Genomic DNA, 16,260 nt, shown 5'->3' on the forward strand with positions numbered 1-16,260 from the left:
TTCTGTTTAAAAGGAGAGAAGATTTTCTCAGCACATTTGGAAACATAATAGTTTTAATAACTCATTTCTAATAACTGATTTATTTTATCTTTGCCATGATGAGAGTACATAATATTTGACTAGATATTTTTCAAGACACTTCTATACAGCTTAAAAGTGACATTTAAAGGCTTAACTAGGTAGGTTAAAGTAATTAGGCAAGTTATTTTATAATGATGGTTTGTTCTGTAGAGCAGTGTTTCCCAACCCTGTTCCTGGAGGCACACCAACAGTACATATTTTGAATGTCTCCGTTATCTGACCCATTAACTTCAGGTGTTGGAGTCTCTTCTAATCTTCTGATGAGTTGATTCAGGTGTGTTTGATTAGGGAGAGGTTGAAAATGTGTACTGTTGGTGTGCCTTCAGGAACAGGGTTGGGAAACACTGCTGTAGACCATCGGAAAAAAATACATAGCATAAGGGGGCTAATAACTTTGACCTTGAAAAGTTGTTTTAAAAAAATAATAAATAAAAATTTTAAAAAGTTTTATTTTGGCTAGAATAAAAGCAAAGACTTTCTCCAGAAGAAAAAAATATTATCAGACATACTGTGAACATTTCCTTGCCCTGTTAAACATCATTTGGGAAATATTTAAAAAAGAAAAATGAACGCAAAGGGGGCAAATAATTTTGACTTCAACTGTATGTGAAATCCTAATATGAACTAGTATGCCCTATATATAATTTGCTTAAATCAGATTTATATGTAGCATGACAGATTTTGTAATCCATGGTCACAATTGGCAACAGAATGAGGGACGAAAGACAGAAAGTGCGGGAAGAATCGGACGCCACGGTCAACAAAGTTAAACTGCAACATTATCTTCCCGTGAGCGTCATATTAGAGATTCCCAGCGGCCCTCAGAAACACTTCCAGAAATAAACCCGGATGCGACAGCTCTTAAATCAGCGGCTCTGCTTCCAGGCCGACGCTGAGAGTACGAGGACGCAGAGGCGAGTCCATCTGCCGCGTGAGGCGGCAGGGCGCGGGGTAAACGAACACGCGCTGGGAAGTCAGCACAAATGAGCTCGGGTGATCGGGTGTGTGCCAGGTGCCAACATGGCACAGGGTCAACACCAAGATCTCCACGAGGAGAACATTTACCCCATCCTGAGCTCTCAAAAGCACTGAGTTCACAACCCTCTATTTTCAGGAGTCCTCACACAAGTGCAGTAATTCAATCTGATGCTGTTGGCTGTGTCCCAATGCCTGAGTGTAAAAATATCATTGATGGTTTCTAAAAATATTTCAGAATGCAGTAATTCAATCTAATGCTGTTGGCTGTGGCCCAATGCCTGTGTAGAAATATCATTGAATTACTGCAGTCTAAAATATTTTTAGAAACTATCAGTGATATTTTTACACTCATGCATTAGGCCACAGTCAAGAGAAATAGACTGAATTACTGCATTTACAATTACAGTAAGTCATTTACCAGATGCTTCTGTCTATAGCGACTTACAATTGAAGAGGAATTCAGCGATACAACAAGAGGCAGTACAGACAAGAAGTGCAGATTATACAAAGGAACTGGTTTGAAAATTGTTATTCCTAGTCATTTCCCTCATAGGCAAATGAATCAAAAGTCCTAAAACAATCATAGAAAGGAGCTTACTTACACATTGTACAAGACATGTGCTGAGTAATGCATTTCAGAATTGCAAAATGTGGGCAGCACCCTGTAGTTGATTTGTCATTGAAATGTGCTACGAAATGGATGAGAAGTAACGCATTACAATCTCACATAAATGTAGACAGCGCCCTCTAGTGGTTCTGTCATCTGAAATGTGCAACAAAATGGACCCAAAGTAATGCATTTCAGATTCGCAAGTGTTGACAGCGCCATCTAGTGGATTTGTCATCTGAAATGTGCAACAAAACGGACCCAAAGTAATGCATTTCAGATTCGCAAGAGTTGACAGCGCCCTCAAGTGGATTTGTCATTGAAATGTGCAACAAAACAGATACAAAGTTACATATTTGAATCTCACAAAAATGTAGACAGCAGCCTCTAGTGGATTTATCATTTAAATGTGCTTTGAAGCAGACACAAAGTTAGGTATTTTAACTTTGCAAAAATGTGCGAGGGAACGGATGCAAAGTAATGCATTAGCCAAAAATGTAGACAGCACCTTCTAGTGGATTTTGTCATTGAAGTGCAACAAGATGTACCCAAAGTAATGCATTTCAGTTTCACAAAAAAAAATAAATAAAAAATTTTTTTTTAAAAAAAGACAACGCCATCTAGTGGATTTGTCATCTGAAACGTGCAACAAAATGGACCCAAAGTAGCGCATTACCGTTTTGTAAAAATGCAGTCAGCGCCCTCTAGTGGACTTTCATTTGAAATGTGCAACAAAATGTACCCAAAGTAATGCATTTCAGTTTCACAAAAATGTAGACAGCGCCCTCTAGTGGATTTGTCATCTGAAATGTGCAACAAAACGGACCCAAAGTAATGAATTTCAGATTCGCAAGTGTTGACAGCGCCCTCTAGTGGATTTGTCATTGAAATATGTAACTTTGTATCTGTTTTGTTGCACATTTGAATCTCACAAAAATGTAGACAGCACCCTCTAGTGGATTTATCATTTAAATGTGCTATGAAACGGACACAAAGTTATGTATTTTAACTTTGCAAAAATGTGCAAGGGAACAGATGCAAAGTAATGCATTAGCCAAAAATGTAGACGGCACCTTCTAGTAGATTTTCTCATTGAAAAGTGCAACAAAATGTACCCAAAGTAATGCATTTTAGTTTCACAAAAAAAAACAACGTCATCTAGTGGATTTTTCATCTGAAACGTGCAACGCCATCGAGTGGATTTTTCATCTGAAACGTGCAACGCCATCTAGTGGATTTGTCATCTGAAACGTGCAACGCCATCTAGTGGATTTTTCATCTGAAACGTGCAACGCCATCTAGTGGATTTTTCATCTGAAACGTGCAACGCCATCTAGTGGATTTGTCATCTAAAACGTGCAACGCCATCTAGTGGATTTGTCATCTGAAACGTGCAACAAAATGTACCCAAAGTAATGCATTTCAGTTTCACTAAAATGTAGACAGCGCCCTCTAGTGGATTTGTTATTGAAACAAGCAACAAAATGGACCCAAAGTAATGCATTTCAGATTCACAAACGTGTAGACAGCGTCCTCTAGTGGATTTGCTATTGAAATGTGCAACAAAACGGACGCAAAGTAAAATATTTCAATCTCACAAAAACATAGACAGCACCCAATAGTGCATTTGTATCTGAAACATGCAATGAAAATGTACCTGGACCATCATATTTCAGGTTAAAAATGCAGGCTGGGGCTCATCTTTCGTTGTATTTCTGTATTCATATTTGAGCCTGAGCTGGAAAATGCAGTCAGTCCAAGTTTGCACTAAAATGACATCTTAAAGAATACATTTTATAGCTCACAATGTACACCCAAATGACATTAGCATGCAAACATTTATGTACTACAGTCAAATACGTGGAGAAGAAAATGTATCTTCCAACCAAGAGTAAAAGCAACCAGTTCATTCTTAAGACTAATTTACTATCTCTTTTGTCTTTCAGAGTGTAACTGTAATACGATGGGCTCGGTTCACGACCGCTGCAACGGCACCGGCTTCTGTCAGTGTAAAGAAGGTACAGCCGGAGTCAAATGTGATGAATGCCTCACGGGCTACTATTGGAAACAGGGCTGTTTGCGTAAGTACCTTCCCAGATTCATTAACTGCTTCACAATTAGGCTTCATTCTTACTTTCTTACTCATTCCTACTTAATTAACAAATCAATGTCAAGGTGTGAACTTGCCTTTCCATTCCGTTCAGCCAATTTGGGCTTTAAATCAGATATTAATTGGCTCAGAGCTTTACAAGGCTATTGTTTCCAAAAGTCATCTGAAAGAGTAGAGAATGTTATATATTATAACAATACTAGTAGAGTCGAATTGACTTGTCACAATAAATAAAAAATAAAATAAAAACCTCATGCTTTGATCAATAGTCAGTTTTGAAAATGGTGACATTTAGGGTGTCATGTTTTGTTTCTAACTAGTGGGAGCAACATCAATTTAAAGTTTTTATTTACTGCATCTATAGATTTCAAATTACAATATACTATTTAATTACTTTTTTCATGTAATATACACATTTGTTTTCTGAATTATGCGATATCTGAAGTTACAAATATTAGGAACCTTTAATCTTATAAATAGTAATTAAATAATGAATCTTATTTATTGTAATTGATCCATTTGCATACTTTTGTCCACTTTAAAACTAAATAAAATATAACAAACATTAAATGAATCTATATATATTAAAGTATTTTAATTCAGCTTTGTCAATGTTATATTTTTATTTAATTTGAGCTTTATTTTATAGCGACCACAGAGTAAAATATCTTTATTATAGATATTATTAGCAAAAATGTAGATAATTTAATTGTTTAAATTCAAAATGAGACCTAGACTATATACACTATATCTGAATTCAATTAATTTATGTATCAAAAATATGGCTTTAAATCATATTTCATAATATATAATCAGTATTTACTAAAATAAACAATTTTTACTTAGAAATGCTATCAAATTTCACTTTGAATCAAATCTGAACTTTTGAAATAGAAAACCGAAATGCTATTTCTATGTAAAATCCAGTCCAAGATCTGTGGTAAAAACTGATTTCACAATGTATTCATTTACAGTATATAAAGAGGTTTTTTCTTCAATATTCCACAATGTATTCAGATTTATAAAGGGTAAAATAGAGATATCCTCAAACTTCTTAGTTAAAAATATTCTGAAACAATCATTTAGAGCCTGGCTTAATTTAATAATCAGCCTTATGTTTAGGAAATGTATGCAAATGAGTACATATTTCATTAAATGTTGCCTCATTGACAAATGCAAAATTATTTAGAACTCTAGCAGTGCAAAAAAAGGTTTTCAAACAATGCAATCAATCTACTTGTCTAAGTCAACTGCTGAATCCACCAATAGCAAACCATGACCATCCAATAAATTATAAATGACAAACTTCTGGTAAACACACTGGATTAATTTAATTAATGGATGCATTGATTTATTGGCTGCTGATATTTATCGGCCGATATTGGAAATCATCAGCAACAATGTTAAAAAGGCTGATACCAATTAGTTATAAATGACAAACTTCTGGTAAACGCACTGGATTAACTCTTTAAATAATAGGTGCTTCGATATATTAGCTTTATTTATCGGCCTAATTTGGATCAATTTAAAATGATTAGCAATAACGTTAAAAGGCTGATACCAATCATTTAGAAAATTACTTGGTAATTATAAGTTGCAAACTTATAATAAATGCATTGGATTAACTCTTTGGTTAGGGATGCATTGATCGCTGATATTTATAGTCCGATATTGGATTTATTTAAAACAATCAGCAATCATTTTAAAAAGGCTGATACAAATAAATTATTAATTACATATTTCATTAAATGTTGCCTCGTTTACATATGCAAACCTTTTTCAGAACACTTGCAGTACAAAAAAAAGTTTGCAGTTTGTAATGCAATGGAAGCACATGTCTAATTCAACCTCTGCACTTGATTAACTCTTTGGTTAATGGTAGAGATGCATCGATGGATATGTCGCTGATATTTATCGGCCTTAAAACTATCTGCAATAATGCTAAAATGGCTGATATCTAATATCAAATCACAATCAATTTAGCACACACCAAAGCAGCATGTTACTGGATTTGGATTGTATCTGTGGATTCTAATGGTGTGCTGCCACATGCATCTAAGAAGCCCTTGTTCATTGGAAACTGGTTTGTAGGGTAATGATCATTTCATTAAAATGTGCAAGGAAACAGATGCAAAGTATCGCATTTCAATCTCTCAAAAATGTAGACAGCGCCCTCTAGTGGATTTGTAAACTGAAATGTACAACACAACGGACCCAAAGTAATGCATTTCAGATTCGCAAAAATCAGACAGCGCCCTCTAGTGGATTTGTCATTGTAATGTGCAAGGAAACGGATGCAAAGTAACATTTAAATTTTGCAAAAATGTAGACAGTGCCCTCTAGTGGATTCCAGAATCTGTTTTACGTAGTCTTATCATGATAGAAAATCTTCTGGTTAAAGCAAGCAATGCATCAATATATCGGCCGATATTGGATTAATTAGAAGTATCTGCAAAAATGTTAATAAGGCTGATACCAAAAACTTATAAGTTACATGGGAAATATAAAATACAAATTTCAGCTAAACGCATTGGATTAACTCTTTGGTTAACGGTAGAGATGCAATGATATATCGGCTGCTGATATTTATCGGCCGATATCGGATTTATTTAAAACTACATGCAATGATGTTAAAAAGGCTGATACCAATAAGTTAGATGGGAATAATAAAATCACAAACTTCTGGTAAATGCAGTGGATTATCTCTTTGGTTAATGCTAGAGATGCAATGATATATCAGTTGCTAATATTTATAGGCTGATATTTGTTTATTTAAAACTCTGCAATCATGTTAATAGGCTGATGCCAATAATTTATGTTACATGGGAATTATAAATTACAAACTTCTGCTAAATGCATTGGATTAACTCTTTGTGTAACGGCAGAGATGCATAGATATATCGGCTGCTGATTTATCGGCCGATATCGAATTCATTTAAGAATCTGACTAAGAATATAGTGGCTATTTAATAAATTATGGTTCTATCATTGGAATTGGTTGCACAACTAAAAGGGGTGTGTTCTCATCACAAGGAGGGAGGGGTTAATTTGATTTAACAGTAGACTGACCTGTTGCAACACTCCATTATAAATTTAACACACCAAAGGAGCATATTACTGGATTTGGATTGTATCTGTGCATTCAAATGGCGTGCAGCCGCATACATCTATGAAGCCCTTGTTCATTGGAAACTGGTTTGTAGGGTAATGATCACTTTTGTACCTGGATTCCCTTGGTGAATTTAGAAGCCCTGCGCACAGCGTTTTCCCAGCGATCCATCTTTAAGATGAAACAGGCCCACAGCCAGAACCGCTGGCACTGCGAGGAGAGACAACAGCCCAGAATACATAAGGGACACGGAATTAGTCATTTTCTTCAAATAGATTTGCTTCCTTCTTGAGTTAAGTGAATCTGGAAAAGTGTTTACTGGCTCTTTTGGTAAATGCATTGTATTAACTATTGGTTGATGGTAGGAATGTCCAATATTAGATTCATTTAAAACTATCATCAATAACGTTAAAAATGCTGAGACCAATCATTTATAAATTTGGTAATTATAAATTACAAACTTCTGGTGAATGCACTGGACTAACTCTTTGGTTAGGGATGCATCAATGAATCATTCACTGAAGATTATCGGCTGATATTAGATCAAATTTAAAACTATTAGCAATGATTTTAAAAAAGGCCGATACTAATCATTTATAAATTACTTTGCTAATTATAACTACAAACTTCTGGTAAATACACTGTATTAAAGCTCTGGTCACACTGGACTTTTCTCCCCATACGCATGTGAATGCATCAGACCGGAAACAATTCAATTAATTGGATTCAATTAAAACGATCACCAATAATGTTAAAAAGGCTGACACCAATCATTTATAAATTATTTGGTCATTATAAATTGAAAACTTCTGGTAAATGCATTGAATTAACTCTTTGTTTAGGGCTGCATCAATGTATCAGTGACTGATATTTATCGGCTGATACTGGATTGATTTAAAACTCAGCAATAACGTTAAAACTGATACTAATCATTTAGGAATTACATAGGAATTATACATTACAAACCTCTGGTGAATACACTAGATTGACTCTTTAGTTAATTGGATGCATTAATGTATCGGTCACTAATATTTATCGGCAGATATTGGATTCATTTAAAACTACTAGCAAGTCGGCGCAATAGCCTAGTGGTTAGCGCGTCGACATATGGTGCAGTAGCACGTCAGGGCGTCGCGAGTTCGAATCCCGGCTCGACGACATTTCCCTACCCTACCCCCCTCTCTCTATCTCCAACTTCGCTTCCTGTCTAAATACTGTCCTATCTAATAAAAGGCAAAATGGCCAAAAATAAATCTTTAAAAAAAAAAAAAAAAAAACTACTAGCAATAAATTTTATTAATGGTGATACTAATGGTTTATAAAATTACACAGAAATTATAAATTACAAACTTCTAGTTAATGCATTGGATTAACTCTTCGGTTAATGGTGGGGTCGCATCGATGTATAAGATGTTGATATTTATCGGCCGATAACGGATTGATTGATATCATCCTTTTTAACATGATAGATGATAGATTTAAATTATCTATAAATTAAATGGGAGTTGCAAATTACAAACTTCTGGTAAATGCATGTGATTAACTCCTTGGTTAGGGGACATATTAATATATCGGCCGATATTGTAATAATTTAAAACTATCTGCAATAATGTTAAAAAGGTTGATACCAATCATTTCTAAGTTAAATAAGAATTATAAAGTTACAAACTCCTGCTAAACGCATTAGATTAACTCTTTGGTTAATGGTAGGGACGAATCGATGTATCGGCTTTTGATATTCATCAACAGAATTCGATTCATTTGAAATTAATTACCAATATTGTTAAAATGGCTGATACCAATCATTTATAAATTGTATTGGAATTATATAAAAAATAAATAAAATAAAAAATAAAATAAAAATCACAAACTTCTAGTAAATGCACTGGATTAACTCTAATGATAGGATGTATTGATGTATTGGCTGCTGATATTGGATTAAATTTAAAACGATCGCCAATAATGTTAAAAGGGCTGGTTTATAACAGAGACAATGAGTTGCATTTTGTTTGAATAATCCAACATTTTTCTCAGACCAAATGAATTAAACACTTAAAAAAGAAAAACTAAATTTAATCTGTACAAAATATCAGATCACAGAGTGCTGGCACAGAAGCATTACATTGTTTAGGCTAAAACATTTCAGACAAAAAAAAAATAATAATAATAAAAATAGTTTATTGGAAAATATATATTCTCTCAACTCTCGCATAATGTTGGACAATTGAATGTTGAACTGATCCAATACATTAAATAAAATTTATTCAAACAGAGAGAAAAAAAAAGCTTGTACTGTATATTAACATATGCAATTGAACAATATATTAAACTGGTATCAAAATATCCTAGCAGTGAATCCTTAATGGAATAAATTATGGGCAAATTTTTTGAAGTTTTTGTATAACGTTCACTGTAAAAATTAAGAGATAATTTAATGAAAATTATTTTGACAAAAACAACATTTTCCATTTTCAATGTCAGAGAAAAACGCAAATCTTGAGCAATTAATGGATATGACATGTAAAATACAGCCCCTTTTAATTTCATTCATTCATTGATTCATTCATTCATTTTCATTTCAGCTTAATCCGGGGTCGCCACAGTGGAACGTAGCGCCAACTCATCCAGCACATGTTTTACGCAGCGGATGCCCTTCCAGCCGCAACTCATCCCTGGGAAATATCCATATACACTTTAGACAATTTAGCTTACCCAATTCGCCTGTACCACACGTCTTTGGACTGTGGGGGAAACCGAAGTACCTGGAGGAAACCCACGCAAACACAGGGAGAACATGCAAACTCCACACAGAAACGCCAACTGACCCAGCCGAGGCTCGAACCAGCGACCCAATCATCTAATTCTGTTTAAAATGAGTTTTTAGATGATATCACTCACCATTAATTAAGCACTCAGGGTCATAAATTCTCGGGTCATATTGCACTATGGACAATTGAATGTCAATTTGATAAATCCAATCCTTACAGTAAAATCCCTAGGTAATGCAATACATTAAGCTTTTTAAACATTTTTGTATAATATTCACTGTAAAAATTAGAGATGCATTTTCGGTTTTCAGAGCCAAAGAGAAAAATGCTAATCTTCAGCAATTAATGCAAAAAAACACAATACTAAAATACGGTTGCACAGTGGGTAGCACGATCACCTCACAGCAAGAAGGTCGCTGGTTCGAGCCTCGGCTGGGTCAGCTGACGTTTCTGTGTGGAGTTTGGGTTCATGTGGATTTCCCCTATGCGCTCCGGTTTCCCCAACAGTCCAAAGACATGCACTATAGGGGAATTCAGAAGGCCAACTTGTTCCTAGTGCATCTGTGTGAATGATAGTGTATGGATGTTTCTCAGTGATGGGTTGCAGCTGGAAGTGCATCTGCTGTGTAAAACATATGCTGGATAAGTTGGCAGTTCATTCCTCTGAGGTGTCCCCGGACTAAGCCTAAAAGAAAATGAATGAATGAACCCCTTTTATTTCATATAATCTTTCCAACATTTCATTTGGAATCTAAATCTGCTTAAAATAAGCTTTTAGATGATGTCTCTCACCATTAATTGAGTTGAGCTTGCATGGAGCACTCAGGGATTAAATTCTCAGGTCATATTGCACTAGTAGGTCATTCCAGGTTTTCCACAGGCTACATGATATACTGCAGATGTATATTATGGTAGTATGCTATTCTGAACATAGCCATAGTCATCCTACTCTCCATCATTTTCTGCCCTTTCTCTCGCTCTCTCTCACACACACACACACACACACACACATTGTTCACTGCTCAGACAGTTTGGGGTCAGATGTGCAGCACCTGGTCTCATTAGCACAGAGACTCCTGTGACCCAGTGTGGCTTTTTAATGACACCAGACGCCCATGTTAAATATGACACAAAACCAAGCCACTCAGCAAATGATCATCACTGTGTGTGTGTGTACAGGTTTATGTGGTTTACAGGGACACAGGTCATATAATAACAACATGGATATGACTTAGTTGGACTCTAAGGTGGATTACAAAGACACCTCATGTCCCTGTAATTTGAAATGCTTAAATCATACTTAAAGGGGTCTTTTGAGATAGATAGATAGATAGATAGATAGATAGATAGATAGATAGATAGATAGATAGATAGATAGATAGATAGATAGATAGATAGATAGATAGATAGATAGATAGATAGATAGATAGATAGATAGATAGATAGATAGATAGATAGACTTAATGACTTTTTGGAAAGTTGTGCATAAACTTTTCCCCCCTCATGTTTCCCAACAGCGAACATGTGCGACGACGAGTTACTCTTGTGCCAGAATGGAGGGACGTGCGTTCAGAATCAGCGCTGCATCTGCACACCAGACTTTAAGGGTGTTTTGTGCCAACATTCGCGCTGTGAAGGAGGCAAAAAGTGCAACGGCGCCAGCACTCTCAGTTTGAGCCTGGCACTCCTGCTCTGCCCGCTCCTCGCCACCCTGCTGGGCTCCACCGCCTCCTGAGAAACCCCTGAATAATCTCCAGCAGCGGGCACCGCGAGGGCCAGATGCTCACTCCCGCCCTCTACAGGCTGCAGAGCGCCCTGCAGGACATCACGAATGAGAAACAAGACTCTAGTAGAGCTGGAAATCAATGGAACTCAATATACGCGCCTCACGAGATGAATTAAAAACCAAAAGCATACTAGGCATGGGCTGGTATATGATAACCTTGGATAAAAAGATCATGATATTGTGATTACTGCTCTAAAATATTCTTTTTAAATGTCTGGGGTAAAAGAAAATAAAGACAACTTTTTTTGCACATTGAACACAATCTGTTTAACTTTAAGAAATATTTTGGAACAGTAAACATGTCAGGCAAAATAATTAATAATAAATCATTAACTTCAGCCGTCTTTGTTAGTTTCAGATTTCCTCACAACTTGAAAAGGCATCTTTGGTTTCTTTGGATATAAAGTAAAGCCAGTGCACTGTTCAGATGGATTGAATGTTGGTTTATAAAGCGATTTGTTTTTCAGATGTTGTCTGAATCGTGAGATGAACAGTAGCTGTTGATGTGGAGGCTCCTTTTTCTGCTGGAGATACTGTTAAAAGGCTAAAAAAAACTAAATTAAATAGTCATAAAAAACACTGTATGAGCAGTATAACAGAAACTTTTAGCGTTTTTCCAAACCATGATAAACCTTTAAACTGGTTATCACCCCATGCCTAAAGCATACAACCTCAGAATCAACGAGAAGCGACTTATAGCCGCTTAAAAATAACCCCCGCTACACTTCCTTCACTCTGATTGGCTGAATTTGAGGGCATGTCCTCACAGCGATCCGAGTCCACTGGTTGTTTTTCAAAAAAGGCGGGAAAAGTTGTTTTTTTTACACTCCTTTGCTGCAGTTTTTAACGTTCAGATGTATTCAACGAGCGTTCACTGTTATACGCTAAAAGCAAAGAATATTATTGTGATATTTGTTATATCATGACTATTAAGATTTTAGGCACTGTACCGCTGGTTGTTATAGGAATGTCATGTCGCCACAGTTAGAGAACATTAATATTTATAAAGTCTTAAATCAGGACACGAACACATGCTTTCCAACTCATAACAGAAGATATCTAATCAAATTAAATCATTATATAAACCCACATTATTTGACTATTTTTGGTAGAGAGTATTTTTTCGTTTTGGATCTATTTAAGAGGCAAAAAGGTTGTATTACACTGTAAACTTTACAGCACACAAGATATTATAGTACAAGAATCTAACATAGAGAGTTTACACTTTCAGGTATTACCGAAGAGGATTTTACGCACTAAATGTACCAAGCACAAATCTATAAAGACGGCAAACTGAAATGTACTGGAGGGGTTTATTACATTACAGTTTATTACACTGTAAACTTTATGGCAAATAGATTTACAAAGCTAAATGAAAAGAATGACGTTATGACACTGTAAACATTACAGTAAATGTGACTGTTACTTGGCCACCTTTGAGTAGTTTCTGTGTCGTTTCTTCAGCACCACACACACAAATCCCATTTTAAAGGGGAAATGAAGCACTCAGTCAAGTTTACATTTTGTAAATTGATTCCACTTTAATGGAAATATACAACAAACTCGATGTAACCATTTAGCAGAAAACATTTTACTATAGATTTTAGATCTAGGGCGCCGCTATATAGGAATATCCCCGTGTCTGACATCACAGGGTTGGTTCCGTTCCCTCAGCTGAACAGACACAGTGGAAGTAATGGACTGAACACGGAGACTGCAAAGCCTAATTTATCCTAATGCGTGAAGTTGTGGACATGGAGCAAATACAAGCATCAGATGTGTGTCTAATATAAAAAAATATATTTATTCTGTTTTTCTTTTCTCCCCCTTTTAATTACCGATCATTTGATGAACTTTGGTCTACTCTCTGTACTACACTGCCTGAATGGGAATCCAATGTACAAAATAATGTAAACTTGACAGTGCTTCATGTCTCCTTTAAGAATTACTTTAAATCAGGGATGCCCAAACTTTTTTGTTTGAAGGGCCAAAAATGAAATATCATTGATAGCTGTGGGCCAAAGATAAATATACTAAACTATTTCACATTAAAGTTGCCATGGGTAATTTACGAATATTAAAAAAATAAATTGAAAACATTACTTTGAATCGTATTAACTAATGTAGTATAACTAAGTATAACTATTGTGATAAAAACAATCACATTTATACCACAGTGGAGTTCTGAATACACTTGTCAAGCAGAATCTGCCTTTGCCTTGATTTGCTCACCAAAGTCCTCTATCCTTCGGGTGACAGTATGTACATTTTACAATAAATCTGACTAGCTTACACCATTTAACTTGAAACGTTTCATTTCCGTTAGCTTTCTTTGTGGCTTAACAATAAAACAATCCAATAAATGGTTACACTAAATTTGTATCATTCTCCCTCACTTCTCAGATGGGATGGCGGGCCAAATCAAAGGTTACCTTGGGCCAATTTTGGCCTGCGGGCCCTAGTTTGGGCATCTCTGCTTTAAATGAAAACATCCATTCATTTTCTTTTGGGTTTAGTCCTATTATTAATCAGGGGTCGCCAGACCGGAATGTACCACCAACTTATCCAGCATTTGTTTTACGCAGCGGATGCCCTTCCAGCTGCAACACGTCGCTGGGAAACACTCATAGACTCCTATTCACACACATAGACTACGGACAATTTAGCTTACCCAATTCACCTATAGCGCATATGCTCTCGAGACACATGTGGCTCTTTGACCAAAAACATGTGGCTCTTCAGCTGTCTCCCTTCAGTATTATTATACCGTTTAAAAAACTAGAACCATCATTAAAAATTAGTTTCCTATCAAAAATACAATTATAATCCCCTTTTAAATTGTAACTTTATACAGCACAACGAATAAGAACTCAGTTAACAATAAAGGACGTTTCGACCAATGTGCGTTTGTGGCAACATGGATAAACTTGAATTGCGACACTAATAAAGGGCAAACAACTTGCATTTTTATGGTAACTTAAATTCAAACAACATTCATGATTGGTGATGGCGAAAATAAAAATACTATAAATTGTTCTTCATTCATGGACTTGCTCAATGTGATGCTTCATATTTTTTTATTTTTGAGTTGTGCATGGACATAAATTAAGGTCGTTTAAACCTGTACTATTTATAGTTATGTATTATTATTATACTACTACTACTACTAATAATAATATAGTATTAGTAGTAATACTATAATTATTTTTTTGTAATTTATAGTAATACAGTTGCAAATGCATTTTAAAAAAGGCATTTTGAGATATGTATACACACACACACACACACACACACACACACACACACACATCCAAATGGCTTTACAAAAATACATTTGCTAAAAAAAAAAAAAAAAAACGAAATGGCTCTTTGCTGAAAAAAAAAAAAAAAAAAAGTTCCCGACCCCTGGCCTAGTGGTTAAGTGCGCCAACATCAAGCACCCATAGTCCTTATGGTAGCCCAAGTTCGATTCCCGGCTCGAGGTCCTATGCCCATCCTTCCCCCCTCTCTGCTCCAAATACTTTCGTGTCTGTCCTCTACTATCCTATATCAGTAAAAGGTGAAAAACTCCTAAAAATAAAATAAATAATATTTCATGTCTAGATACGGTTCATCATATTTGAAGTTTCATCAAAAAAAAAAAAAACACTTGAAACAGCTAATAATTTTACAAAACAACATACAGAGTGATTCTAAAATAAATACTACAACTTTGAAAATCTGTATTTAAAATCAAAGAAACCTGGAACCTTGTGTAATTAATCAATATGAAGAAAACAAGTTCACAGATGTTCAATATGACCCCCTCCAAACACTCAAGTGACATCAACCCGAAAGTTGCGTTATTCTTTTTAAATCACTCTGCTTAATCCATATATCAGTTGTTAAATTTACCTTTTTTGTGCTGTTGATTTCTCTTCAAAGTAATGTCACTTCCTGTAGGTCGAAAATAAATGGCTTTTATTAGTCAAGCGTTTCAGAAAACATTTGCAGAAAGTCACATTTAAAAAAACAATTTCCTCTGAAACGTGTTTTGTTTGTATCACATATTATTAAAAAAGATTTATATTTAAATTATAATATTTATAATATAAATATTATCAAAAAAAAATATAACCCCCCCCCCCTTTTCATCTCAGTTTAAGCATCAACAACTAAATGAATGCTTAAGTGTGTTTACTGATTATATTTTAACATTAAAAACGTTCATCACATTAACTTACATTTTACCATCGACATTAACTGACCGGACCGTATTAGGGATCAGATTTTTTCCCACATAAACCGGAAGCTGCGACCAATTTTTTGTTTTGTTATTGTTGAGGAACCACCAGTTTTCTTATAGCCTATATTTACTTTCATACTGTGCGGTCACCAGACTTTATGAAATATCTGAAAATGACACTTGAGCCAGTGAGACAAACAGGACGCTGCTTCAATAACATAAAATTACACCGAAAGCAACATTTCAGGCCTTGCTGACCCGACATCTTACAGAGGAAAAATGCTGCGTCACGTCACAGCATCAGTAGTGTCCTGCACCTGAGAGATCGAGCTTTTTACCTTAGTCAGCGAGCATTGATTATCTTCCCTTCCTCAGAATATCAATAGTGCACACGAGGAGGAGAATACGTCAAGATGCTTCTTTATGAGTCCAAAGCTTCCTTTTCAACACCTCCAGCTGAGAAAATATGGTTAATAAAACGATGATGTGCATGCAAACGGAGCCTAACGGGTGATCATGGAAGTGAGGGCACGTATCGACAGGTTTGTGCTTTTCTGAGCCGTTTTCAATTTAAACTGAGTTAATTAAACACAGGT

The 16,260-nt window shown here is 35.5% G+C and overlaps 1 protein-coding gene across 1 annotated transcript in view; it reads left to right on the forward strand.

The window, feature by feature from the left end:
• ntng2b (netrin g2b) overlaps positions 1 to 12,864 on the forward strand; it is a 148,981-nt gene extending 136,117 nt beyond the window's left edge. Inside the window, exons 6-7 of the mRNA XM_056446966.1 lie at positions 3,613 to 3,747; positions 11,171 to 12,864. Of these exons, the coding sequence (XP_056302941.1) occupies positions 3,613 to 3,747; positions 11,171 to 11,388 (353 nt within the window). The 3' untranslated portion in view covers positions 11,389 to 12,864. The remainder of the gene's footprint in view (positions 1 to 3,612; positions 3,748 to 11,170) is intronic.
• The last annotated feature ends 3,396 nt before the right edge of the window (positions 12,865 to 16,260 follow it).

The sequence above is a fragment of the Danio aesculapii genome, chromosome 21 (assembly GCF_903798145.1).
Source record: "Danio aesculapii chromosome 21, fDanAes4.1, whole genome shotgun sequence".
In the NCBI taxonomy this organism is placed as follows: Eukaryota; Metazoa; Chordata; class Actinopteri; order Cypriniformes; family Danionidae; genus Danio; species Danio aesculapii.